At 49.7% G+C, this 26,080-nt stretch overlaps 1 protein-coding gene across 1 annotated transcript in view; it reads left to right on the forward strand.

Annotated features, from left to right (window-relative positions):
* Window positions 1-26,080, forward strand: part of PRKCH (protein kinase C eta) — a 196,689-nt gene that overhangs the window by 118,246 nt on the left and 52,363 nt on the right. The window contains exon 10 of the mRNA XM_060262476.1: window positions 2,190-2,344. Coding sequence (XP_060118459.1) covers window positions 2,190-2,344 — 155 coding nt within the window. The remainder of the gene's footprint in view (window positions 1-2,189; window positions 2,345-26,080) is intronic.

The raw sequence follows: 26,080 nt of genomic DNA on the forward strand, positions 1-26,080 counted from the left end.
AGTGGAGGAGTGGGGAATCAAACCCGGTTCTCCCAGAGAAGAGTCTGCACACTTAACCACTACACCAAATTGGAAAAAAAATCCTGTCTCAGCTTGTCAGCACATGTGGCGTGAACATCTGGACGTGAGCCAACCTGCTGCGATCCACATAAATTGTTCTCGTTTCCTTGAAAGTGCCTTGTTCATTTACAGTAACGCTTCTCCGTCTGGCTCGGTTTGGCTCTAATCCAGAACAGTTGTGCAACTGAGATTTTTCTCGGTACATCCACCGGCTTTGGACGTCACGGTTGTCCCCTTGGCTCCGCCTCTTCCTGGCCACTTCTCAGAATCACCAGCCACCACAAGGGATCGTTGCCAAGAGCATGCATGCATTCTCGCTTAAACGCATCTCACCTCTGCCCTGACGGGTAATTCGGGAAAACTGGACTCTGTGACCCCCATGAATTATGCAGACTTGATAGCACCGTTTGAGTCACAGCATGTATAATTTATGCTTTGCCTGGGAAAACCATAGTACATGGGTTTATGTGTTTCAGGACACCGTCTGTGCTAATTCTGTACATATGAACATAAGAGAAGCCATGCTGGATCAGACCAATGGCCCATCCAGTCCAACACTCTGTGTCACACAGAGGCCAAAAAAACCAGGTGCCATCAGGAGGTCCATCAATGGGGCTGGGACACTAGAAGCCCTCCCACTGTGCCCCCCCCCAAACACCAAGAATACAGAGCATCACTGCACCAGACAGAGAGTTCCAAGAATACACTGTGGCTCATAACCACTGATGGACCTCTGCTACAGATGTTTATCCAACCCCCTCTTGAAGCTGTCTATGCTTGTAGCCGCCGCCACCTCCTGTGGCAGTGAATTCCATGTGTTAATCACCCTTTGGGTGAAGAAAGACTTCCTTTTATCCGTTCTAAGCTGACTGCTCAGCAATTTCATTGAGTGCCCACAAGTTCTCGTATTGTGAGAAAGGGAGAAAAGGACTTCTTTCTCTACCTTCTCTATCCCGTGCATGATCTTGTAAACATATTCTGGACTTCTCCAGATTACAGGCATGGATAAAGAGCTGTTAGGGAGAATTGAGCCCTGTCCTCTGGCCAGATGTTGCTCACATGAAGCCGCCTTGTACTGAATCAGGCCGTCAGTCTGTCCACTGAGACCATATTGTCTACTCAAGCTGGCAGCAGCTCTCCAGGGTCTCCACAGAAGTCTCTCACATCACCTACAACCAGACGTCAGCTTCAGCAGGAGCTCACAGGGGCGCAGCTCCTGAACCTTTCTGATGGTTCCACTCTTCCTCCCCACCTTCCTTGTCCATTGAATAGTAGGTGCAGCTGCATAACAATCCCTGGGTTAGGAGAGCAGGCAGCCAGCCAGCCACCAGCGACTTTGCCACACCCCCAGCAGCCCTCATTAACCCCTGGAGAAGCCCACGCCACCCTTTCTCCACTTCTTATGTGATTTTGGGTGATGGGTGGCTTGCTGGCCTTTTGACTGAGGGGCAGTGGCCCAGGAGAGCCCCAGGTGAGCAAGGCCTGCTTGGGCTGGCTGGATCTCTAGCCAGCCCAAGCAGGCCTTGCTTGCCCAGGGCTCTCCTTTCTTGCATTGCTTTTGGCTGGCAGGGGCATATGCTAATGAGTTATGCTAGTGAGTTCTACCACCTATTTTTCTACAAAACAACCCCTGCCTATAACCTGAAGTTCTTTCAACTGGAGATGTCAGGGATCAAACCTGGGATCTTCTGCATGCAGAACAGGCTGTTCCACTTGGACAAACAAACAGTTCAGTATGTTCACACACGCACTTGTAGTTGCCTTATACTGAATCAGACCATTGGAGGAGGAGGAGATTGGATGGATACCCCACCTTTCACTATCCAAAAGAGTGGTTTGCAATCTCCTTTCCCTTCCCACAGCAGACACAGGTGGGGCTGAAAGAGCTCTGACAGAACCTGCTCTTGCGAGAACAGCTCTGACAGAACACATGACTGAACCAAGGTCATGCCAGCAGCTGCCTGTGGAGGCGTTAGGTTAGGGGCTTCTTTTATAAGCTTACTGAATTATAGTCTTCGATTTTTCTTTTTGGCACTTGGATTTGTGACAAGTCGATCAGTGCAGGGGGAGAAAGGAACTCCTTTGCACAGGCCTCTGTTGAGGGTAACATCTCCTGTGTCTTCCGTTAGGACCGCCTCTACTTCGTCATGGAGTTTGTGAACGGAGGGGACCTGATGTTCCACATTCAGAAATCCCGTCGATTCGACGAAGCCCGGGCCCGGTTCTACGCCGCGGAAATCATTTCCGCTCTCATGTTCCTCCACGAGAAAGGCATCATTTACAGGTGAGCGGGAGCACATCAGTTATTTCTGACCTTCGTTTCTCTTGGCTTCAGTTGCACAAATTAGCAATTGATGATCCCGGATCCGAGAAACTTGATTCTGCATAGGAGATACTTCTGTGACATTAACAGGTCCGTGCAAGGGAAACCGTTTCAGGTGCAACTTCTTCCAAAGACACAGGAGAATGTTAGGGGAAAGTGCCTTCTCAGAATTCTCCCTTTTCCGTAGGTCTTGACTTGGGGTGCTCACTTGGATATGTACGGTCCAAACATATATCCAAAAACCGTCTTGCTTGTATTTTCCAGATATATTTGAGTGTCAGTCAGTCAAAAAGGTATTGTGCGTAGCCATTGGCTGTTACGAAACAGAACCCGAACAACGAAGTACCCAATTAACACCTTAAAAGTTCCCCAGAAAGGCCAATCTCAAGAAGTTACAGCACTTGATATTACTCTTGCTCTTATCTTCTTAGCTGCAAGGGCAAACAAAAAGACTCTACAAGACACATGAGCATCATTATCAGATAACAGAAATATAATCTTTTCAGTTTCTGAACATGTTTTTAAGGAGGTTCGTACTCCAGACAGAAATTTCATCCTGGGGGCATCGTAGAGTGGACAGGATAGAGGTTCTCTATCATAGGTGAACCACAAATGCAAAAACCTTGTTCAGTTGGGATGTGGGAATATCGACCAGTTAACAGAGCTGTTTGCAAAGTCTGAAAGCGGAGAGCTGTGAAGGATGTTCTGATGTTGAATCCGGAGATATTAACCAGGTATGGGGATCTCAGATGATCAGATTTGATTAGTCTGAACCAGGGGGCTATATTTGAGTGTCCACGTGGGATCTGGGATTTTCCAGGATACTGGAATGTGGATCTTGAAAAAAAATCCTGGAAATATTTGGAATGAGCTGTGAATATTGGGAGCCAGCATTTGAAGGCTCCTAGGACTGAATCCCCCCCCCCTCCACTCCTCAATGTGCCTGTGTCTTTCTGGCCTTGGTACTGGCTTACTGTGTTGGTTTTGCTTTGATTCTGTCCTTTTAACTTGGTTTTGTTGAGCCAGTTTGGTGTAGTGATTAAGTGCTTTGGCAACCTAAAGTGGCTTACATCCTTCTCCTGGCTGGAGAAGCCAGTTTGATGTAGTGGTTAAGTGTGCGGACTCTTATCTGGGAGAACCGGGTTTGATTCCCCACTCCTCCACTTGCACCTGCTAGCATGGCCTTGGGTCAGCCGTAGCTCTGGCAGAAGTTGTCCTTGAAAGGGCAGCTGCTGTAAGAGCCCTCTCAGCCTCACCCACCTCGCAGGGTGTCTGTTGTCGGGGAAAAGATAAAGGAGATGTAAGCCACTCTGAGTCTCTCATACAGGGAGAAGGGCGGGGTATAAATCTGCAATTCTTCTTCTTCTTCTTGTACCATTGAATTCTTTGCGCAAGTTGGTTTGTGTCAGGTTCCCATGAGGAATAATAATGGAGTGCAATGATATCAAAATCCGGGGGAAGGGGGAACTTAATCCAAATAACAAGCAAATATTTGGAACCTGGAAAACCAGGAATAGTGATATTTTTTCACCTCCCTGATACTTAGGTAAGAAAACTATCATGTTTTCTTGACAATTCAGGCATTCTAATCCATGTAAAGCAGGGGTGAAGAACTCATTTGTTATGAGGGCCAGATCTGACATAAATGAGACCTTGTTGGGCCGAGCCATGTCAGGCCAGGCCATGTATGTACCTATCCGGCTCAACATTAGGAAGAACTTTCTGACCGTTAGAGCGGTTCCTCAGTGGAACAGGCTTCCTCGGGAGGTGGTGGGCTCTCCTTCCTTGGAGGTTTTTAAACAGGCTAGATGGCCATCTGACACAATGAAGATCCTGTGAATTTACGGGGAGGTATTTGAGAGTTTAGAGTGGTTCCTCAGTGGAACAGGCTTCCTCAGGAGGTGGTGGGCTCTCCTTCCTTGGAGGTTTTTAAACAGGCTAGATGGCCATCTGACAGCGATGAAGATTCTGTGAATTTGGGGTAGGTATTTGTGGGTTTCCTGCATTGTGCGGGGGGTTGGACTAGATGACCCTAGAGGTCCCTTCCAATTCTATGATTCTATTTAAGATTAGACAGCAGAGATATAAATTTTATAAAGAACACAGACAAATGCAGATATATATATATATTTTTAAAAGTCAAACATGCTTAAAACAGCATTTGTTGGTCTTAAAAATGCTTTGTTAGTATTTCTTCCATAGGATCCAGGAAACTGGGAAAAGGAAGCTCTGGCTCTTTCCTTTCCCAGGGGACTGGGTGGGGAGGGAGCCTCAGCCATTAGAAGGAAGAGAGGCTTGGTTCAGTAGCTCTGCTGTGCAATTGAGAGAGCCTGACAAAGCAAGCTATTCCTCTCCCACTTCCTTCCCAAGGGAGGAACATCAACCAATTGAGAAAACAGAGGTTTTGCTCTGTAGCTCCTTTGTGATTGAGCAAGCCTTGCAAAGCAAGCTGTTATGCAGAAGGAAGCAAGATACAGGGAGAAGGAAGCAGATGACAGCCAGTAGCTCGGGGGCCTGATAGGAGCCCTCCAGGGGTCTGATTTGGCCCCCGAACTGCATGTTTGACACCCCTGATAAAAAGTTTTACATCTGTATATCCCACTTTATTATGCATCTGATAAAATGAGCTGTAGTCCACAAAACCTCGTGCTGGAATAAAATCTTGTAAAAAAAGGTAAAGAAAATGATGCAAGCACCAGTCGTTTCATGGCAGACTTTTTACGGGGTAGTTTGCCATTGCCTTCCCCAGTCATCTACACTTTCCCCCCAGCAAGCTGGGGACTCATTTTACCAACGTCAGAAGGATGGAAGGCTGAGTCAACCTTGAGCCAACTACTTGAACCCAGCTTCCATCGGGATCGAACTCAGGTCGTGAGCAGAGGGCTCGGACTGCAGTACAGCAGCTTTACCACTCTGAGCCATGGGGCTCCCTCTAAGCTGTGAAGTCTTGTGAGCAAAAATTCTATTTTGTGAGCTACCGGCATTAAAGCTGCGAGCTACTGCATAAATTAGTTTTGCTCTGGTGCCATTTTTCCTGAGGTGAGACATATACGTGTGAGCCGGAGGCTAAAGAACTGTGAGCTAACTCACACTAAACAGAGCCCTGTGGTGCAGAGTGGTAAACTGCAGTACTGCGATCCAAGTTCTGTTCACAACCTGAGTTCGATCCCTTCCAACTCCATGATTCTATGAATCCATTGCCCGTTGTGTAATCTTGTGATTTCTTGTCTGCTAACTGGGGCCCCTGCTCCCCCCCTTCATTTCTTTTCATGTCTTCCTTGAGCATACTTTTGTGCACAGAAGTTGGATGGGACATACAGTAAAGCTGTACCCAATAACATTTCATTGGAATTCCTCTGCAGATGAGTTTTGCCTGTCTTCTTGGCAAAGCTGGGAATGAGAAGCAGTTTCCCTCTGGCTTCTTGGCTAGAGATCCTATTATTTCTCTCCCTTGCTTTCCTAATACAGGATGCTATTTGCTTGCAAAGCATGTGACTCTATCGTAGGAGTCATCTGGAAATAGGGATCTGTCAGCAACTATTGTGAAATACATGCACCTCTTTTTCTGGAATACTCTGTATACAGTTTTCGTTGGTTGGTCTGGGAGAGAAAGAAGGGGCTTTTGCACAGTAGAAAATAAGAACATGAGAAGCCATGTTGATCAGGCCAGTGGCCCATCCAGTCCAACACTCTGTGTCACACACAAGAACATAAGAGAAGTCATGTTGGATCAGGCCAGTGGCCCATCCAGTCCAACACTCTGTGTCACACATAAGAACAGAAGAGAAGCCATGTTGGATCAGGCCAGTGGCCCATCCAGTCCAACACTCTGTGTCACATAAGAACATAAGAGAAGCCATGTTGGATCAGACCAATGCCCCATCCAGTCCAACACTCTGTGTCACACATACAAACATAAGAGAAGCCATGTTGGGTCAGGCCAATGGCCCATCCAGTCCAACACTCTGTGTCACACATACAAACATAAGAGAAGCCATGTTGGGTCAGGCCAATGGCCCATCCAGCCCAACACTCTGTGTCACACATACAAACATAAGAGAAGCCATGTTGGGTCAGGCCAATGGCCCATCCAGTCCAACACTCTGTGTCGCACATAAGAACATAAGAGAAGTCATGTTGGAGCAGGCCAATGGCCCATCCAGTCCAACACTCTGTGTCACACATAAGAACATAAGAGAAGCCATGTTGGATCAGGCCAATGGCCCATCCAGTCCAACACTCTGTGTCACACATACAAACATAAGAGAAGCCATGTTGGGTCAGGCCAATGGCCCATCCAGTCCAACACTCTGTGTCACACATACAAACATAAGAGAAGCCATGTTGGGTCAGGCCAATGGCCCATCCAGTCCAACACTCTGTGTCACACATAAGAACATAAGAGAAGCCATGTTGGATCAGGCCAATGGCCCATCCAGTCCAACACTCTGTGTCACACATACAAACATAAGAGAAGCCATGTTGGGTCAGGCCAATGGCCCATCCAGTCCAACACTCTGTGTCACACATACAAACATAAGAGAAGCCATGTTGGGTCAGGCCAATGGCCCATCCAGTCCAACACTCTGTGTCACACACAAGAACATAAGAGAAGCCATGCTGGATCAGGCCAATGGCCCATCCAGTCCAACACTCTGTGTCACACTTAAGAACATAAGAGAAGCCATGTTGGATCAGGCCAATGGCCCATCCAGTCCAACACTCTGCGTCACACAGTGGCCAAAAAACCCAGGTGCCATCAGGAGGTCCATCAGTGGGACCAGGGACACTAGAAGTCCTCACACTGTTGTCCCTCCCAGGCACCAAGAATACAGAGCATCACTTGCCCAGACAGAGAGTTCCAACAATACGCTGTAGCTAATAGCCACTGCTGGTCCTCTGCTCCAAATGTTTATCCAATCCCCTCTTGAAGCTGACTATGCTTGCCACTGCCTCCTGTGGCAGTGAATTCCACAGGTTAATCACCCTTTGGGTGAAGAAGTATTTCCTTTGATCCATTCTAACCCAACTGCTCTGCAATTTCATTGAGCTCCCACGAGTTCTTGTATTGTGAGAAAGGGAGAAAAGGACTTCTTTCTCGACCGTCTCTATCCCGTGCATAATCTTGTCAACCTCGATCATGTCACCCCGCAGTCACCTCGTTTCTCCGAGCTAAAAGAAGCAGGGCTTCTGATCGGCTGTGCAGACTAAAGGACGTCCTGTGAAACAGAGCTTCTACCTGAAATGGGAAGAGGTGCTCTTAGAGTTGTATATAATCTCTCTCCCTGTCATTTTGTGGTTGGCTCCACCTCCTGTGGCAGCCATTTTGTGATTGTGCCCATTGCTCTGTGCCAGAATCCCAAGTCCCTGCAGGCTCAAAAAGGTTGGGAACCCTTAAGCCATATCTCAAGAGCAGAAGAACAGCCATGCTGTATCTAGTCCAGCATTCCATTCACACAGTGACCAATCAGCTGCTTCTAGGAAGCACATCAGAAGGACGACAGCAAAAGTATCCTTCCACCCATGCTCCCCTGTTAGGGGTGTCATTCCTGAGTTGGGGGCAGGGGATCCCCTGGTTTTTTTGGGGATTCTGCCCACTGCTGACCAGCTGGCTGGCAGGAGAAAATCCCGCCCCCAAACGTGACATGCTGACATCACACAGAAGTGACATCATCACATCGGCAATGTCACGTGACAGCGCTTTGTGTTTTTTTGGGGAGGGCAAAACTCTGCAGTTTGAGGTCGATTTTACCATAGAGTTTTGCCCAAAAAAGCAGAGCATCGCCACACGACATCGCTGACGTGACGCTGTCACTTCTATCTGACATCAGCACATCATGGCGATCCGCCCCCACTCCCAGAAAGCCCCTCCCCCACCAGTGCAATCATCAGACCTGGCAACCCAGGGTCGGCTCTTCCACTAAGCAAACTAGGTGCTTGCCTAGGGCGCTGGCCCTGGAGGGGTGACAAATTGGGTTGCCCCCATCTTTTTGTTTTAGAAAATTCCTTCCCTGCCCCGCCCAAATCACTGCTGTCTTCCTCTGTTGCTGTATAGAGGACTAATTGTATGGTCTACTGTGAATTAAGAAGAAGAAGAAGAAGAAATTGGATTTATATCCCGCCCTCCACTCCAAAGAGTCTCAGAGCGCCTCACAATCTCCTTTACCTTCCTTCCCCACAACAGACACCCTGTGAAGTGAGTGAGGCTGAGAGGACTCTCACAGCAGCTGCCCTTTCAAGGACAACCTCTGCCAGAGCTGTGGCTGACCCAAGGCCATTCCAGCAGCTGCAAGTGGAGGAGTGGGGAATCAAACCCGTTCTCCCAGATAAGAGTCCGCACACTTAACCACTACACCAAACTGGCTCTCCATTTTAAATTAATATATGCTTTTGTACTCATTCTCTATTCGTTTTGTCTTTGTTGCACGGAGCCTGGTTTTCACGGAAAGCTTTAAGCTTTGGATTTCTCTGGCATCCCTAGACTCTTTGCAACCCGAAGTCTAAGCGGATATAAAGCTACATCCTCTATCAGCACACTTAAAAATTGAGCCAAAGGTTACAGGAAGAGAAGGTTGCTTTGTCTTTTGAGTGTTCCCGTTCGGGGGGGCAATAAGGAACACATCTCTGCGGTCATTTCCTTGAATGGCTATCTCTTCCTCTCTTCCGTTTACAAGATCACTGCCTTCTCGGGTTTATTATACGACCTGGCAAGAGCCATCGCAGATCCTACTCATCACAAAGGGCTTGGGGCTTTTATATGTTTTTTTAGACCGACAGGTTCATAAACTTGACATTTGGAGCTGGCAGCCGCTGGCATTTAGAAGGTGGCTTACATAACCTTGCTTTTATATGCAGTGGGTTTCTACTCAGTCCAAGGCAAGGTACGAGAATGAGGAACACCATAACCTCCGAAACCCTTCTTCTGCATTGCCCATTTCCTGCAGTGAAAGAGCAGTTCTTTGTTGCTGATATTTCAGTTCTTTTTGCTTTTCTGGAAATGTCAGATAAACAGCTGGGCTGAGGAATGCTTACTAGGGACAAAGCTGGAATATGAACTCAAACGTCCGCAGCGTGGCGCCCAGGAAATGGCTACAGACTACAAAATGGCTACTAAAAGGGGGGGGGCAATGAAATTGCTGAGCAGTCGAGTTAGAACGGATAAAAGGAAGTATTTCTTCACCCCAAGGGTGATTAACACATGGAATTCACTGCCACAGGAGGTGGTGGAGGCTACAAGCATTGATGGCTTCAAGAGGGGATTGGATAAACATATGGAGCAGAGGTCCATCAGTGGCTATTAGCCACAGCGTATTGTTGGAACTCTCTGCCTTGGGCAAGTGATGCTCTGTCTTCTTGGTGCTTGGGGGGGGGGGGGCAACAGTGGGAGGGCTTCTAGTGTCCTGGCCCCACTGGTGGACCTCCTGATGGCACCTGGGGATTTCTTGGCCACTGTGTGACACAGAGTATTGGACTGGATGGGCTGTTGGTCTGATCCAACATGGCTTCCCTCATGTTCTTGTGGCCACGGAGATCACCAGATTGTAGCTTGTGTAGGGTTTCCAGGTCCCCTCTGCCCACCAGCAGGGGATGAGGGGCAGGGTTGCTGGATCCAAATTGAGAAACTCTTGGGGAGGACAGTGGGCTACAATGGCATAGTCCACCTTCCAAAGTAGCAGGGCATTTTTGTAGCAGGAACTCCTTTGCATACTAGGCCACACCCCCTGGTGTAGCCAGTCCTCCAGGAGGATTGGCTACATCAGGGGTGTGTGGCCTAATATGCAAAGGAGGTCCTGCTAGAATTCCTTACAGGGCTCTTAGTGCAGGGCCTACTAGAAGCTCCAGGAGGATTGGCTGCATCGGGGGTGGGTGGCCTAATAGGCAAAGGAGTTCCTGCTACAAAAAAAGCCCTTCAAAGGATCCTTTTTTCCCCTTTTGCCAGGGAACAGATCTCTGCGGCCTGCAATTCCAGGGGATCCCCAGGTCCCACCTGGAGGCTGGCATTCCTAACTGTGGGAGTACATTGTTATAATGGCATACTATCGGGTGGAATTCTAGCAGGAGCTGCTTTGCATATTAGGCCACACACTCCTGATGTAGCCAATCCTCCTGGAGCTTACAAAAAAGAGCCTTGTAAGCTCTTGGAGGATTGGCTACATCAGGGGTGTGTGGCCTAGTATGCAAAGGAGCTCCTGCAAAAATTCCACCCCTGCATACCATGCTTTCCTTATTTTATTCATTTATAACCCCCCCCCCCCTTCTCCCCAATGGCAACCCAAAGTGGCTTACATCCTTCTCCTGGCTGGAGAAGCCAGTTTGGTGTAGTGGTTAAGTGTGCAGACTCTTATCTGGGAGAACCAGGTTTGATTCCCCACTCCTCCACTTGTAGCTGCTGGAATGACCTTGGGTCAGCCATAGCCCTGGCAGAGGTTGTCCTTGATTGTCCTTGAAAGGGCAGCTGCTGTGAGAGTCCTCTCAGCCCCACCCACCTCACAGGGTGTCTGTTGTGGGGGAGGGGAAGGTAAAGGAGATTGTGAGCCGCTCTGAGACTCTGTCCTTGAAAGGGCAGCTTCTGGGAGAGCCCTCTCAGCCCCACCTACCTCACAGGGTGTCTGTTGTGGGGGAGGGGAAGGTAAAGGAGATTGTGAGCCGCTCTGAGACTCTTCGGAGTGGAGGGCGGGATATAAATCCAATACCTTCATCTACCTCACAGGGTGTCTGTTGTGGGGGAGGAAGGGAAAGGGGATTGTGAGCCGCTCTGAGACTCTTCGGAGTGGAGGGCGGGATATAAATCCCATATCATCATCTTCTTCTTCTCCTTCCATTTTATCTTCTCAGCAACCCTGTGAGGTAAGCTAGGCTGAAAGCGAGGCTGGCCCTGCCAGTAGGCAAATTAGATTATTGCCTACGGCACCGGTTTTCTGGGGGCACGGTATCAGGCGCCCCCCCATGTGATTTGGTGACGTTATCAGTGCAGAGGGGGTGCCAGAAGTTAGCCTTAGAATCATAGTGTTGGAAGGGACCTCCAGGGTCATCTAGTCCAACCCCCTGCACAATGCAGGAAACTCACAGACACCTCCCCCTAAATTCACAGGATCCTCATTGCTGTCAGATGACCATCTAGCCTCTGTTTAAAAACCTCGAAGGAAGGAGAGCCCACCACCTCCCGAGGAAGCCTGTTCCACTGAGGAACCGCTCTAAACTCACAGATACCTCCCCCTAAATTCACAGGATCCTCATTGCTGTCAGATGACCATCTAGCCTCTGTTTAAAAACCTCCAAGGAAGGAGAGCCCACCACCACCTGAGGAAGCCTGTTCCATGGAGGAACTGCTCTAATGGCCAGGAAGTTCTTCCTAATGTTGAGCCGGAAACTCTTCTGATTTAATTTCAACCCACTGGTTCTGGCCCTAGGGTGCCAGACAGTCTAGGGCCAGCCCTGGCTGAGAGAGTGTGACTGGCCCAGGGTCACCCAGCAAGCTTCCATGGCATGAATGGGGATTCAAACCTGGGTCTTCTGGTGGCACAACAGAGGGAAAATGCAAGGGGAAATGGCAGGCAACAGGGGAAAGCGCTCACAAAGCACTCACGTGGCGGCACTGTTGCCGGTGTGGATGCCTTGGCGTTTGGAACAGCCGTGCCAGGGAAACAGAGCATTTTGGCAATGCAGATGCATTGCCAGCAACAGGCCTTGAGAGCCCTGTAGGTTTTAGGGACAAACTAAACAATACGGTTTTTAAAGAGTTAGGTCTGGGTTTCCCAGACCCAACGTGTGTTTCCTTCAACCACGTGGCAGCTACTGGGGATGGCTTCTAAAGGGAAGGGAAGGGAAGGGAAGGGAAGGGAAGGGAGGGGAGTGGAGGGGAGGGGAGGGGAGGGGAGAGGAGAGGAGAGGAGAGGAGCCCAAATGAGATTAGAATGGCACCAGGACGGGCAGGGGGTGGGGAGGGAGAGTACCAGCCTCTAACAAAGCCATGGATAAAAAACCTGTAGAAAAACCATGCAGGGGAGGGAGTTATTTCCCGAATTTTGTTGCTGCAAGTATGAAAAATATTCAGGGCTATTTTTGTAGCAGGAACTCCTTTGTATATTAGGCTACACCCCCCTGATGCAGCCAATGCCGTTCCAGCTGGTTTGGTGTCAGGGGGTGTGGCCTAATATGCAAATGAGTTCCTGCTGAGCTTCTACTACCAAAAAGGCCCTGCGGAAAACAATGGTGATGTTGGGGGGGGGGTGTAGCTTAATATGCAAATGAGTTCCTGCTGGATTTTTATTTTTAATAATTTTTTTTACAAAAAAACTCTTCATGAATCAATGGTGATGCCAGGGGTGTGTGGCCTAATATGTAAATGTGTTCTTACAGGACTTTTTTTTACAAAAAGGCCCTGCACAAAACAATGTTGCCATCAGGGGTGTGCCTTGATATCCAAATGAGTTCCTGCTGGACTTTTTCTGCAAAAAAAGCCCTGCATGAAACAATGGTGATGCCAGGGGTGTGTGGGGTCTAATATGCAAAGGAGCTCCTGCTGGACTTTTTCTACAAAAAAGCCCCTCACAAAAAACAGTGCCATCAGGGTGTGTGGCTTAATATGCAAATGAGATCCTGCTGGATTATTTGTCTTCAGAAAAGCCCTGCATGAAACAATTGTGCCATCAGGGGGTGTGGCTTAATATGCGAATGAGTTCCTGCAGGACATTTTCTACAAAAAAAACCCTGGTGGTTTCTATATTCTACTAAGGGGACAGAGGCTTTCCTCACTGGCTCACTTCAGGCATCATGAACCCCCCCCCCCCGAATTGGGCCACAGGAAAAAGTGAAGCACTAAAACCAGATGTGGGAGCAGGCCAAGTCCTCCCTGGACCAAATTTAGCTGTGGTCATTTACCAGGACGAAAGGTGAAGTACCCGTTTGCCTGGCAGAGAAGCAGAAATATTATTTTCTGAACCAAACGGGACTGAATGCAAAGAAAAGAGGATGCCCTTGAATTTCTAGGAAGGCAGCTCTTCCCCTTCCCCCTCCCCCCACCCGCAAGAAGAAGGTGAGAGACCCAGAATTCGCACGTCCACTGGCCATTCCCTCAGGCAGCGTCTGAAATGCGAATTGTGCCTTAATCGACAGTGACTTGTAAGAAGGGTGAACTGGGTCTCCACAGCAGGCAAACTGGACTCTCGAAAATGGCTGAAGGAGCTGAGCTCAGGATTCAGAGAGATGCTTGTAGGTCCGGGAAGCCTTGAGAAGGGAGGCCAGAGAATAGGGTTGCCAAGTCCAATTCAAGAAATATCTGGGCACTTTGGGGGTGGAGCCAGGAGAATTTGGGGGTGGAGCCAGGAGACATTGGGGTGGAGCCAGGAACAAGGGTGTGACAAACATAATTGAACTCCAAGGGAGTTCTGGCCATCGCATTTAAAGGGACAGCACACCTTTTAAAATGCCTTCCTTCCATAGAAAATAATGAAGGATAGGGGCACCTTCTTTTGAGGCTCATAGAATTGGACCCCCTGGTCCAATCCTTTTGAAACTTGGGAGGTATTTTGGGGAGAGGCACTAGATGCTATACTGAAAATTTGGTGCCTCTACCTCAAAATACAGCCCCCCCAGAGCCCCCGATACCCGTGGATCAATTCCCCATCATTCCCTATGGGAATCGTTCATGGAGGTGCATAATGGCTTTGGGGGCGGGGCTTCCCCCGCTGGCCAGCTGGCTGGGGAAGGGGGGAAGCCTGTAAAACCGGGGGATCCCCCGCTGGGACCTGGGGATTGGGAAGCCTACCAGAGAACAGTCTGGGGTGAAATGCAAAGAGGGAGAAAAGCTATACAGATCTCAGGCCAGACCAGGCTCGTATAGGGTTGCCAAGTCCAATTCAAGAAATATCTGGGGTCTTTGGGGGTGGAGCCAGGAGACATTAGGGGTGGAGCCAAGATCAAGGCTGTGACAAGCATAACTGAACTCCAAAGGGAGTTCTGGCCATCACATTTAAAGTGATGGCATACCTTTTCAATGCCTTCCTTCCATAGGAAATAATGAAGGATAGGGGCACCTTCTTTTGGGGCTCATAGAATCGGACCCCATGGTCCAATCTTTTTGAAACTTGGGGGGTATTTTGGGGGGAGGCACTAGATGCTATACTGAAAATTTGGTGCCTCTACCCCAAAAAACAGCCCCCTCAGAGCCCCAGATACCCGCAGATCAATTCTCCATGATTTTCTATGGAAATAAGTCTCCACAGGGAATCATGAGTTCCCATCAGACATTTCCCTCCCCTCCCCCCGCTTTCTGACGACTCTGAAGCGGGGGGAGGGCCTCCAAACTGGGGGATCCCCTGCCCCCACCTGGGGATTGGCAACGCTAGGCCCGTAGCCACAGCGGAGGCAGTGGGCCTGTGGGACACTGTCCCCCCAACTTCCAGTCAGACCCCCTGACTCAAGGGGCCCTAGGGTTGCCAAGTCCTCTTCATCCCCTGGAGGGGGACATTCACATGCGCGACGTGTGCACACGTGACAAAATGACGTCACCCAGAAGTGACGTCATCGAAATGGTGGCGCCCCTGCGGGCCGCTCTAGGCATTTCCAGGAAAACTCTATGGTTTTCCCGGATGCTCTAGCCATTTGGGAGGTTAAAACTCTGTGGTACCTGGGCCGGCGGGTTGAGAACCTCCTGGGTGGTTCGGCAGCCCTAAGGGGCCCTCCTGGGTGCAGCCTGCATTCTTCTTCTTCTTCTTCCCATGGCTGAGCTGGTGAAGCATCATCAGCGGCAGCCGGAACTGGGAGAGCTGAGCAGGGCCCAGTGCACTGCAAAAGCAGCAGGTGGAGAGGAGGGAGGTGGAGGAGGCCATGCGGAATGGGCCTGGAAGGGGATGAATGGAGCTGCTGGCTGCAAAGTGCCGGGGTGGGGGAGAGGGAGGGGGAAGGAAACCCCTCTGCTTGCACCCAAGGTGCAGTCTTTTTCTTGAGTCCAAAGTTTTAGGGTTGTCTGCCTCAACTTGGCCACATTCAGAGCCTCCAGCTTTTGCCCCTACACCAGAAAGTTTTGGAGAAGTGATAAGCCCTGCAGTGGATGGGAAAGGGTTCCCCCTGACTTTTAAAATCCTGGCTAAGGCCCTGGGCAAGACTTCCTGGGAGCCACACATATCCCAATAAGTGGGATCTATAGAATCAGGGGTGGAATTCTAGCAGGAGCTCCTTTGCATATTAGGCCACACCTCCCTGATGTAGCCAATCCTTCAAGACCTTACAAGGCTCTTTTGGGTAAGCTCTTGGAGGACTGGCTACAGCAGGAGTGTGTGGCCTAATATGCAAAGGAGCTCCTGCTAGAATTCCACCCTTGTATAGAATAAATATTATCAAGCAAAGGAAAAGACATGGAGCTCTTTTACGCTGAGCCAGCTCTGCCCTGTCAACTCTACGTGTGCAAGGAGTACCAGCAGAATATGAAGGATATGAAAGCAGCTGCATGGGGAAGCCAGTCTGGATCAAGCCTGTGGTGTGGGGGAAACAGACTTGCCAACTTCCAGGTGGGGGCTGGAGTTCCCCTGCAGTTGCCGCAGTGGCGTCTGCAAAAATATCTCCTGGAGCAGGGGCGTCAAACTCATTTGTTATGAGGGCCAGATCTGATATAAATGAGGCCTTGTTGGGCCCAGCCATGTGTGTAGGGTTGCCAAGTCCAATTCAAGAAATATCTGGGGACTTTGGGGGTGGAGCCAGGAGACATTGGGGCGGAGCCAGGAACAAGAGTGTGACAAGCATAACTGAACTCCAAGAGAGTTCTGGCCATCACATTTAAAGGGACAGCACACCTTTTTAAATGTCTTCCTTCCATAGGAAATAATGAAGGATAAGGGCACCTTCTTTTGGGGCTCATAGAATTGGACCCCCTGGTCCAATCGTTTTGAAATTTGGGGGATACTTTGGGGAGAGGCACTAGATACTATATTGAAAATTTGGTGCCTCTACCTCAAAAAACAGCTCCCCCAGAGCCCCCGAAACCTCCAGATCAATTCCCCATTATACCCTATGAGAAGACGTTTCCCTCTCCACCCCCTCCCCCTCCCCCCCCCCTTTCTGGGAAATCTGATGCAGGGGACAGAACTCACTCACCTCCGGAGGTGCAAAGGCACATGGTCCTTTGGGGGCGTGGCTGGGCTCCCCTCCCTTCACCGGCCAGCTGACTGGGGGCGGGAAGCAGCCTGAGAAAACGGAAGAGCTCTGGCTGCCGTTCTCCTCCCTCCCCTCCCCCCGCTTTCCCTTTTATGGCCAGCGGGGGGGAGGAGGCTCCAAATCTGGAGTCTCCAGGCCTAGCGGGGGATTTGGGAACCCTACATGTGTGTATCTATTTAAGATTAGGGAGCAGAGATATAAACTTTATAAAGGACACAGACAAACACAATTACATATTTTTTTTTAAAAAAACAACAAACTTAAAACATGCTTTAACACATTAGCACTCATTGGTCTTAGAGGTGCTTTCTTTGTATTTCTGCCATGGGATCCAGGGAATCGGGCAAAGGAAGCTCTGGCTCTTTCATTCCTTCCCCAGGGAACCAGGAAGCGGAGGAGCCTCAGCCAATAGAAGGAAGAAAGACTTGGCTCAGTAGCTCCAAGGGAGGAGTCTCAGCCAATGGAGAAAATAGAGGTTTTGCTCTGTAGCTCCTGTGCGATCGAGCAAGCCTGGCAAAGCAAGCTGTGAGGCAGAAGAAAGCAAGAGATAGAGAGAAGGAAGCAGATGGCAGCCAGTTGCTTGAGGGCCTGATAGGAGCCCTCCGGGGGCCTCACACCCCTGGAGGGTCATCAGGAAGAAATTTAAGAACGCAACAACAACAACGAATTTCAGCTCTGGATGTGACTTCTGTAACATATCCAGGGCTCCTGTAAATGTGTAAACCTCACCTGCAGCACGTATCAGCTAGAAAGCTGAAGGCGGTGCACGTCTCCAGATCATATCGGTCACAGGTCTGAGCATGTCTCAGCCAACGGCTGAGCTGAAAGAGGGCACCAAACACTCAGCTTTGAGCGAGTGAGGAGGAGAAACAGGCAGGCCTTGAATTCAGCAAGAGCTCACAGGAGCACAGCTCCTGAACCTTTCTGAGGGTTCCCCCTCTTCCTCCCCACCCACCTTGACCACTGAATAGTAGGTGCAGCTGCATAACAATCCCTGGATTAGGAGACCGGGCAGCCAGCCAGCCAGCCACTAGGAGTTTTGCCACACACCCAGTAGCCCTCATCAACCCCAAGAGAAGCCCATGCCACCCTTTCTCCACTTCTTATATGATTTTGGGCAGTGGGTGGTTTGCTGGCCTTTTGATTGTCGACAGCCAAGGAGAATGTCAGGTGAGCAAGGCCTGCTTACACTGGTTGGATCTCTAGCCAGCCCAAGCAGGCCTCGTTTGCCCAGGGCTCTCTTTTCTTGCGTTGGGTTGCCTTTGGCTGGTGGGAAAGAAAAGGTCCCCTGTGCAAGCACCAGTCGTTTCCAACTCTGGGGTGACGTTGCTTTCATTGCAGACTTTTTTACGGGGTGGTTTGCCATTGCGTTCTCCAGTCATCTACACTTCGCCCCCAGCAAGCTGGGGACTCATTTTACCGACCTCGGAAGGATGGAAAGCTGAGTCAACCTTGAGCTGGCTACCTGAACCCAGCTTCTGTCGGGGATTGAACTCAGGTCATGAGCAGAGCTTAGGACTGCAGTACTGCAGCTTTAACACTCTGCGCCAAGAGGCTCTTATGGCTCAGCCTGACAAGGTCTCATTTATGTCAGATCTGGCCCTCATAACAAATGAGTTTGACACCCCCTGTGCAAGCACCAGTTGTTTCCGACTCTGGGGTGACGTTGCTTTCACGACGTTTTCACGGCAGACTTTTTAACAGTGTGGTTTGCCATTGCCTTCCCCAGTCCTCTACACGTTCCCCCCAGCAAGCTGGGTCCTCATTTTACCGACCTCAGAAGAATGGAAGGCTGAGTCAACCTCGAGCCGGCTACCTGAAAACCCAGCTTCTGTCGGGGATCGAACTCAGGTCTTGAGCAGAGTTTAGGACTACAGTACTGCAGCTTTAACACTCTGCGCTAATGAGTTATGCTAATGAGCTCCACCACCTGTCTTTCTACAAAACTACTCCTGGAAGCAGGGTATCTTTTGGCAACGCACCCTGCTTGGACCTTGTGACCTTCTTTTCTGGCTAAATGAGCAAATTAAAGACGAAGGATCCCAATGCGTACTTCACATAATATGAATTCATTCTCTTCCGTCATCCAGACAAGTTGACGTCGCTCCGATTATCTTCTGTCGTTCCGATGCCGCCTTTTCCTCCCCCTCCCCCCCCCCCCGCAAGGTTGCTTCAACAAGTTGGTTTGACCGGAGCTTTGAACGGCTTTGTCGATTCTTGAGTTTTCTATCGACCGCCTCCCCTTGTTCGGGCAGGTTCTGCATAGTCTTTTAATAGCGCTGGCTCGACACACCCGATTTGGACATGGCTGACAAGGCACGAGAATTGTGGGAAGTGCGCTTTGCGCGGAACACCTGTTGGGTCACGAGACCCTCACAAGGGCTTAACTGGACATGGAAGTTTCCACCTGCGCCTTGACAGGGAACTCAGAGGTGCTATGTCTGTCTGGTTAGGGCCACTAGAACAGAAAGGGGAAACTGTTGCTTTAGTGGGTAGGTGGGAAAGGATTGCAATCAATGTTCCCTCTAAGCTGCAGAGTCCGTTGACAAGATCTCTGAGAAAATTAAACCCTTCGGGCCAGGTGGGGGCAGGGGATCCCTCAGTTTGGAGGCCCTCTCCCTACTTCAGGGTCATCACGAAGCAGCGGGGAGGGAAGGAAATGTCTGCTGGGCACTCCATCGTACCCTATGGAGACTGATTCCCATAGGGTATAATGGAGAATTGATCTACAGGTATCTGGGGCTCTGGGAGGGCTATTTTTGAGGTAGAGGCACCAAATTTGCAGCATAGCATCCAGTGCCTCTCCTCAAAGCACCCTGCAAGTTTCAAAAAGGATTGGACCAGGGGGTCCAATTTTTTGAGCACCAAAAGAAGGTGCCCCCATCCTTCATTATTTCCACTGGTGGGAAGGCATTTAAAAGGCATGTGGTCCGTTTAAATGTGATGGCCAGAACTCCCTTGTCACAACCTTGCTCCTGGCTCCACCCCCAATGTCTCCTGGCTCCAACCCAAAGTCTCCTTGCTCCACCCCCAAAGTCCCCTGGCTCCACCCCAAAGTCTCCTCGCTCCACCCCCAAAGTCCCCTGGCTCCACCCCAAAGTCTCCTCGCTCCACCCCCAATGTCTCCTGGCTCCACACCGAAGTCTCCTCGCTCCACCCCCAAAGTCCCCTGGCTCCACCCCAAAGTCTCCTGGCTCCACCCCAATGTCTCCTGGCGCCACCCCAAAGTCTCCTGGCTCTATCCCAAAGTCTCCTGACTCCACCCCCAAAGTCCCCCATATATTTCTTGAACTGGACTTGGCAACCCTAGCTAAACCATGTGCTCCACTCTGAGCTGTGCATAACAAGAAATGCTCTGGAAAGTACGATGAGTGGGGAAGAAATCAGAGAAGCAGAGAGGGCTGTGGAAACCTCCACAGACCTTCTGAGCACTGCATGACAGGGAGTCCACCGTCCATGAGTCACAAACGGAGAGTTCCTTCTCTGTCTTTTCCGGGACTTTGCAATTTATTAATGTTCCACGCTTACTGTAAAAATGATTGGAGCGTGACATGTGGGTGAACAAGTGTTCCAGGGAAATTTATATTTTCGCCAACAAGGAACTGAGCAACGGGGCTGTGTGTCGCGAATGAACAACAGGATCAGGAAAGAACTGGAGCTCCATTGAGGGAGGGCCAACATAAGAAGATACAGATTTAAGAAGATATTGGATTTATATCCCACCCTCCATTCCAAATCTCAGCGTCTCAGAGCGGCTCACAATCTGCTTTACCTTCCTCCCCCACAACAGACACCCGGTGGGGCTGAGATGATTCTCACAGTAGCTGCCCTTTCAAGGACAACCTCTGCCAGAGCTATGGCTGACCCAAGGCCATTCCAGCAGCTGCAAGTGGAGGAGTGGAGAATCAAACCCGGTTCTCCCAGATAAGAGTCCGCACACTTCACCACTACACCAAACTGGCTCTCAAGAGCATAAGAGAAGCCATGTTGGATCCACTTCAACACTCTGTTGATTACAGAAATCTCATGGTCCATGCTTTGAAGCTAAGTCCCAGGGGGGAACATGAAAAGGCTGGGCATTGAGAGCTTTCATACGTAAGTTGCTTCACGCTCTGGTCAGCCAATGGAGAAAATAGAGGCTTTGCTCTGTAGTTCCTGTGTGATTGAGCAAGCCTGGCAAAAAGCAAGCTGTGATGCAGAAGGAAGCAAGAGAAAGAGAAGGAAGCAGATGACAGTGAGATGCTCACAGACCTTATAGGAGCCCTCCGCGGGCCTGATCTAGCTCTCGGGCTGCAAGTTTGACACCCCTGTTGTATCTTGTCCATGATTATTGACAGCAAAGCTTACAAACAGTGGAGCCTGAGAAGCTTACTATAGTTGGCACTTTGCAATGCTTCTATTCCAGCCTTTCCATTACATCTGTCAATCCGTAACATGCACATTGACCGAGAACTGCGATTCTTCCCATGGCTCATTTGTTCTGACCACACCTGGGACTCCTTTGAAGCTGGATCCATCCAGTGATGGATACTCCATAGAAGTGCACATCCAGGCTCTGCAGGACCTGGGAGAGCTCTCAAGGGTCCCTTCTGAACAAGACCCACTCTCCTTTGCATAAAAAAAAAAATACTACAGCCAGGTTAGTCCACAAAACCACCACACCGATTTCGCACTAGGGCTTGTTCCAGACGGAGAGCCCTTCCGCTCCGGCGCTTCTCTCGGTTTTTGCACCAGCTGCCCCGGAGCTGCAAGTTGTCCTGCTGCTTTTCCACAGCAAGCAAGAACCTCTTACAAGCGGTTTCTGCTTGCTGCAGAAAAGCGGCACACTGACTTGGCAGCTTGTGCAAAAACCGAGAGAAGCGCCGGAGCAAAAGGGCTCTCCACCCGGAACAAGCCCTAGTGCAAAATCAGTGCCAGACATTAGCACCTAATTGACCTCTGAGGGCCAAACTACACATTATACATCACACAGCAGCTGCATTTTAAAAAATCCCAGGAGCCCAGTTTCGCTCAAGATGAGAGCAATGGGAGCAGAGGTCCATCAGTGGCTATTAGCAACAGCATATTGTTGGAATTCTGTCTGGGGCAATGGTGCTCTGAATTCTTGGTGCTTGGGGGGGCACAGTGGGAGGGCTTCTAGCCCCACTGGTGGAACTCCTGATGGCACTTGGGTTTTTGGTTGTTTTGGACACTGTGTGACAGAGTGTTGGACTGGATGGGCCAATGGCCTGATCCAACATGGCTTTTCTTATGTTCTTATGTGTGACACAGAATGTTGGACTGGATGGGCCATTGGCCTGATCCAACATGGCTTCTCTGATGTTCTTATGTGACACACAGTGTTGGACTGGATGGGCCATTGGCCTGATCCAACATGGCTTCTCTTATGTTCTTATGTGACACAGTTTTGGACTGGATGGGCCATTGGCCTGATCCAACAAGGCTTCTCTTATGTTCTTAGTAGAGGACCCTGCTCCCCCCGATGTCTTTCCAAGCTGAAATGGCTGGGGGAGGGAGTAATTGGACCATGTGCACATCCCATGTAGCTCCAAAGATGGACAAATATGGCCTATATGGCCTGGGATCTGCTTCCCTTTGAGACCGCCTTTCCCCACATGTGCCCCAGAGAGCGCTGCGTTCAGGATTGCAGAATCTTTTAATGATCCCTGGGCCGAAGGAAGCCCGGCTGACTTACCACCAGGATCAGGGCTTTCTCCAGCGCAGCTCTCATGTGGTGGAATGCGCACCCCAACAACATCGGAGCCCTGCAGGACCTCCCACAGTTCCACAGGGCTTGAAAGACTGAACTTTTTTGCCCTGCATATAACGAATAATGGGAGACAGCCGTCATGCCACAGAACTGACAGTCTCAGCCGACACCACTACACCAGCATCATGAGGGCTATAACCATTAAAGATCTTGGATAGTTGCTGGTTATTGATTTTGTAATTTTGCTATTTTATAGCATAGTATTGTTTTAAGTCTTATATTTTTAGGTCGTTTTCTTGGTTGTTCGCTGCCCTGAGCCTGTTAAAGGGAGGGCGAGATATAAATCAAATAAATAAATAAATTCACCCATTTCAACTTGGAAAAAACAACACAGGGGGGTGGAGGTAGGATCTTCTCTTCTCCAGTTTGGTGTAGTGGTTAAGTGTGCGGACTCTTATCTGGGATGGGCCATTAGCCTGATCCAACATGGCTTCTCTTGTATTCTAGGGCAATTATGCCCTGTATTCTTGGTGTTTTGGGGGCAACACTGGGAGGGCTTCTGGAGTTCTGGCTCTGCTGGTGGACCTCCTGATAGCACCTGGGTTTTGGCCACTGTGTGACACAGAGTGTTGGACTGGATGGGTCATTGGCCTGATCCAATATGACTTCTCTTATGTTCTTATGTCTAGGGCAGTGATGCTCTGAATTCTTGGTGCTTGGTGGGCAACTGTGGGAGGGCTTCTGGAGTTCTGGCCCTGCTGGGGGAACCTCTGATGGCACCTCGGTTTTGGTCACTGTGTGTTGGACTGGATGGGCCGTTGGCCTGATCCAGCATAGCTTCTCTTATGTTCCTATGTACATGTGGATTTCTGTATTCTCTGCTGGGGGTGTGGACGAGAGGTACTTGTGAATTTCTTGGGTTGTGCAGGAGGTTGGACTAGATAGCCCTGGAGATCCCTTCCAGTTCTATGATTCTAAGAATCTATTGGGCCAGACAGGGCCTCCTTCAGACCATTTGATGATAGGGAAAAAACAGGAAGGGCAACTGCCATCCCTTCTTCATGCATGCCATGCAGGGCTCTTTTTGTATCAGGAACCCCTTTGCATATTAGGCCACACACCCCTGAAGTAGCCAATCCTCCGAGAGCTTACAGGGCTCTTCGTACAGGGCCTACTGTAAGCTCCAGGAGGATTGGCTACATCAGGGGTGTGTGGCCTAATATGCAAAGAAGCTCCTGCTAGAATTCTACCCCTGATTAGGCCACACCCCCTGAAGTAGCCAATCCTCCAAGAGCTTACAGGGCTCTTCGTACAGGGCCTACTGTAAGCTCCAGGAGGATTGGCTACATTGGGGGGGCGGGGTGGCCTAATATGCAAAGGAGCTCTTGCTACAAAAAAAGCCCTGATGCCATGGATGCGATCCCTCATGGTTGATTGCCTCACAGGCCACAGGGCAGGTACCCACCTCCCAACTTGTGTGTTCCATAAGACGCCCCAAGCTCCTTTCCCAAGCAATAGTGGGAAAGAATTTAAAGGGGCAGAACACTGAATCCAGGGGGAGCCAAGGTGCCTTCTCTTACGGCATAGGCCGGGGGGGGGGGGGTGGTTTAGGGCTGGATCTGACACAAATATGAGGGCTGGATCTGACACAAATAAGACCTTGTCGGGACAGGCCATGTCGGGTCGAGCCATGTGTGTATCTGTTTAAGATTAGGTAGCAAAGATATAAGCTTTATAAAGGACATAAACACAAATATATGTTGTTGTTTTTTTAAAAAACCCTTAAAACATGCTTATAACATTAGCACTCATTGATCTTAAATCTTTGTATTTCTCCCATGGGATCCAGGGAACTGGGCAAAAGTAGCTCTGGTTCTTTCCTTCCTTCCCCAGGGGACTGGGGCGGGGGGGAGAGAGAAAGAGCCTCAGCTAAAAGAAGGAAGAGAGCCTTGCTCAGTAGCACTGCTGTGTGATTGAGAGAGCCTGAAAAAACAAGCTCTCTTCCCCCCCCCCCTCCTCCCTCAGCCAATGGAGAAAACAGAGGTTTTGCTCTGTACCTCCTGTGCAATTGAGCAAGCCTTGCAAAGCCAGCTGTGATGCAGAAGGAAGCAAGATACAGCAAAAAGGAAGCAGATGACAGCCACTTGCTTGGGGGCCTGATAGGAGCCCTTCAAGGGCCTGATTTGGCCCCTGGACTGCATGTTTGACACCCATGGCTTAGGGTCTAGGGTAGGGCTTGGAGGTACATGATTTGGCAACTTTAGTAAAGCGAAGCCTGTTGGGGTTCACTCCGTACTTGGGTACGAGCTCTCCTGGGAATCCTCTGTGCTGTAGGTTCTGTGATGTGGTATAATTGCAGCAATAATACTAATAAATAATAATTAACTGGGAGCTGCCCTGATCTGACTAGCCCAGGCTAGCCTGATCTCACCAGAGCTCAGAAGCTAAGCAGCCTCAGTCCCGGCTAGTGCTTGGATAGGGGACCACCAAGGAAGTCCAAGATTGCTATGCAGAGGCAGGCAATGGCCAACCACCTTTGAGTGTCTCTTGTCTTGAAAACCCTACGGAGTTGCCGTAAATTGGCTGTCACTTGGCAGTGCTTTCCACCATCACTTGGGAGCTTATAGGAGAATGATAGTTTCAGAGAGTAGCCATGTTAGTCTGTATAAGAACAGTTATTATTATTATTATTATTATTATTATTATTATTATTATTATTATTATTATTATTATTATTATTATTATTATTTTACTTCTATTCCACCCCTTCCCCCTTTGGGGGGGGGATCAGAGCGGAGTACAACAATTTAAATTAAAATCACAATAAAAAAAACAAATTTAACATTCGGTAAGTGCAGTAAGTTAGTTCCGCAAGGTGATATGAAGCATGATGGTTTAGCTCCACAATACAGTGATGCCACGGGCCATAAGGGCGTAGGGGGTGGCCAACCGATCTAATAGATGGATGCCCGCTGCCTCATCCAAACACCCAGCGGAACAGCTCCGTTTTACAGGCCCTACGAAAGGCCTGATCCGCCGTAGGTGGAAGGCAGACCGCGCAGCTGTTGTGACCTGAACCTCCATGGAAAGGGAGGCATCCAGAATCACTCCCAGACTCTTCACTTGCTGGGCCGGTACCAAGGCGGCCCCACCTAGGGCTGGGAGCTGGATGCATGAACTCACCCCCCCCTTGATTCAGGTACAGGACCTCCGTCTTAGTTCGATTTAGCTCCAACTTAGTTGGATTTAGCTCCAACTCAATTCCAGTAGCACCCTAGAAACCGGGGTGGAATTCTAGCAGGAGCTCCTTTGCATATTAGGCCACGCACCCCTGATGTAGCCAGTCCTCCAAGGGCTTACAAAAAAGAGCCTTGTAAAGCCTTGGAAGACTGGCTACAGCAGGGAGGTGTGGCCCAATATGCAAAGGAGCTCCTGCTAGAATTCCACCCCTGCTAGAAACAAACAAGAGTTTCCAGGTATAAGCTTTCGAAAGCTTGTACCCAGGGCTTTTTGTGTAGCAGGAACGCCTTTGCATATTAGGCTACACCCCCCCCTGATGTAGCCAATCCTCCAAGAGCTTACAGGGCTCTTCTTACAGGGCTTACTGTAAGCTCTTGGAGGATTGGCTGCATCAGGGCTGTGTGGCCTAATAAGCAAAGGAGCTCCTGCTGCAAAAAAAAAGCTCTGCTTGTACCCTGAAACTCTTGCTGGTCTCCCAGGAGCTATTGATCTCGGATCTGTAGGAGGAGAAGAAGAAGAACAAGAATTACAGATTTATACCCCATCCTCCCTGAATCAGAGGCTCAGAGTGGCTTACAATCTCCCATATCTTCTCC

Source organism: Heteronotia binoei, chromosome 21, assembly GCF_032191835.1.
Source record: "Heteronotia binoei isolate CCM8104 ecotype False Entrance Well chromosome 21, APGP_CSIRO_Hbin_v1, whole genome shotgun sequence".
NCBI classification, from domain to species: Eukaryota; Metazoa; Chordata; class Lepidosauria; order Squamata; family Gekkonidae; genus Heteronotia; species Heteronotia binoei.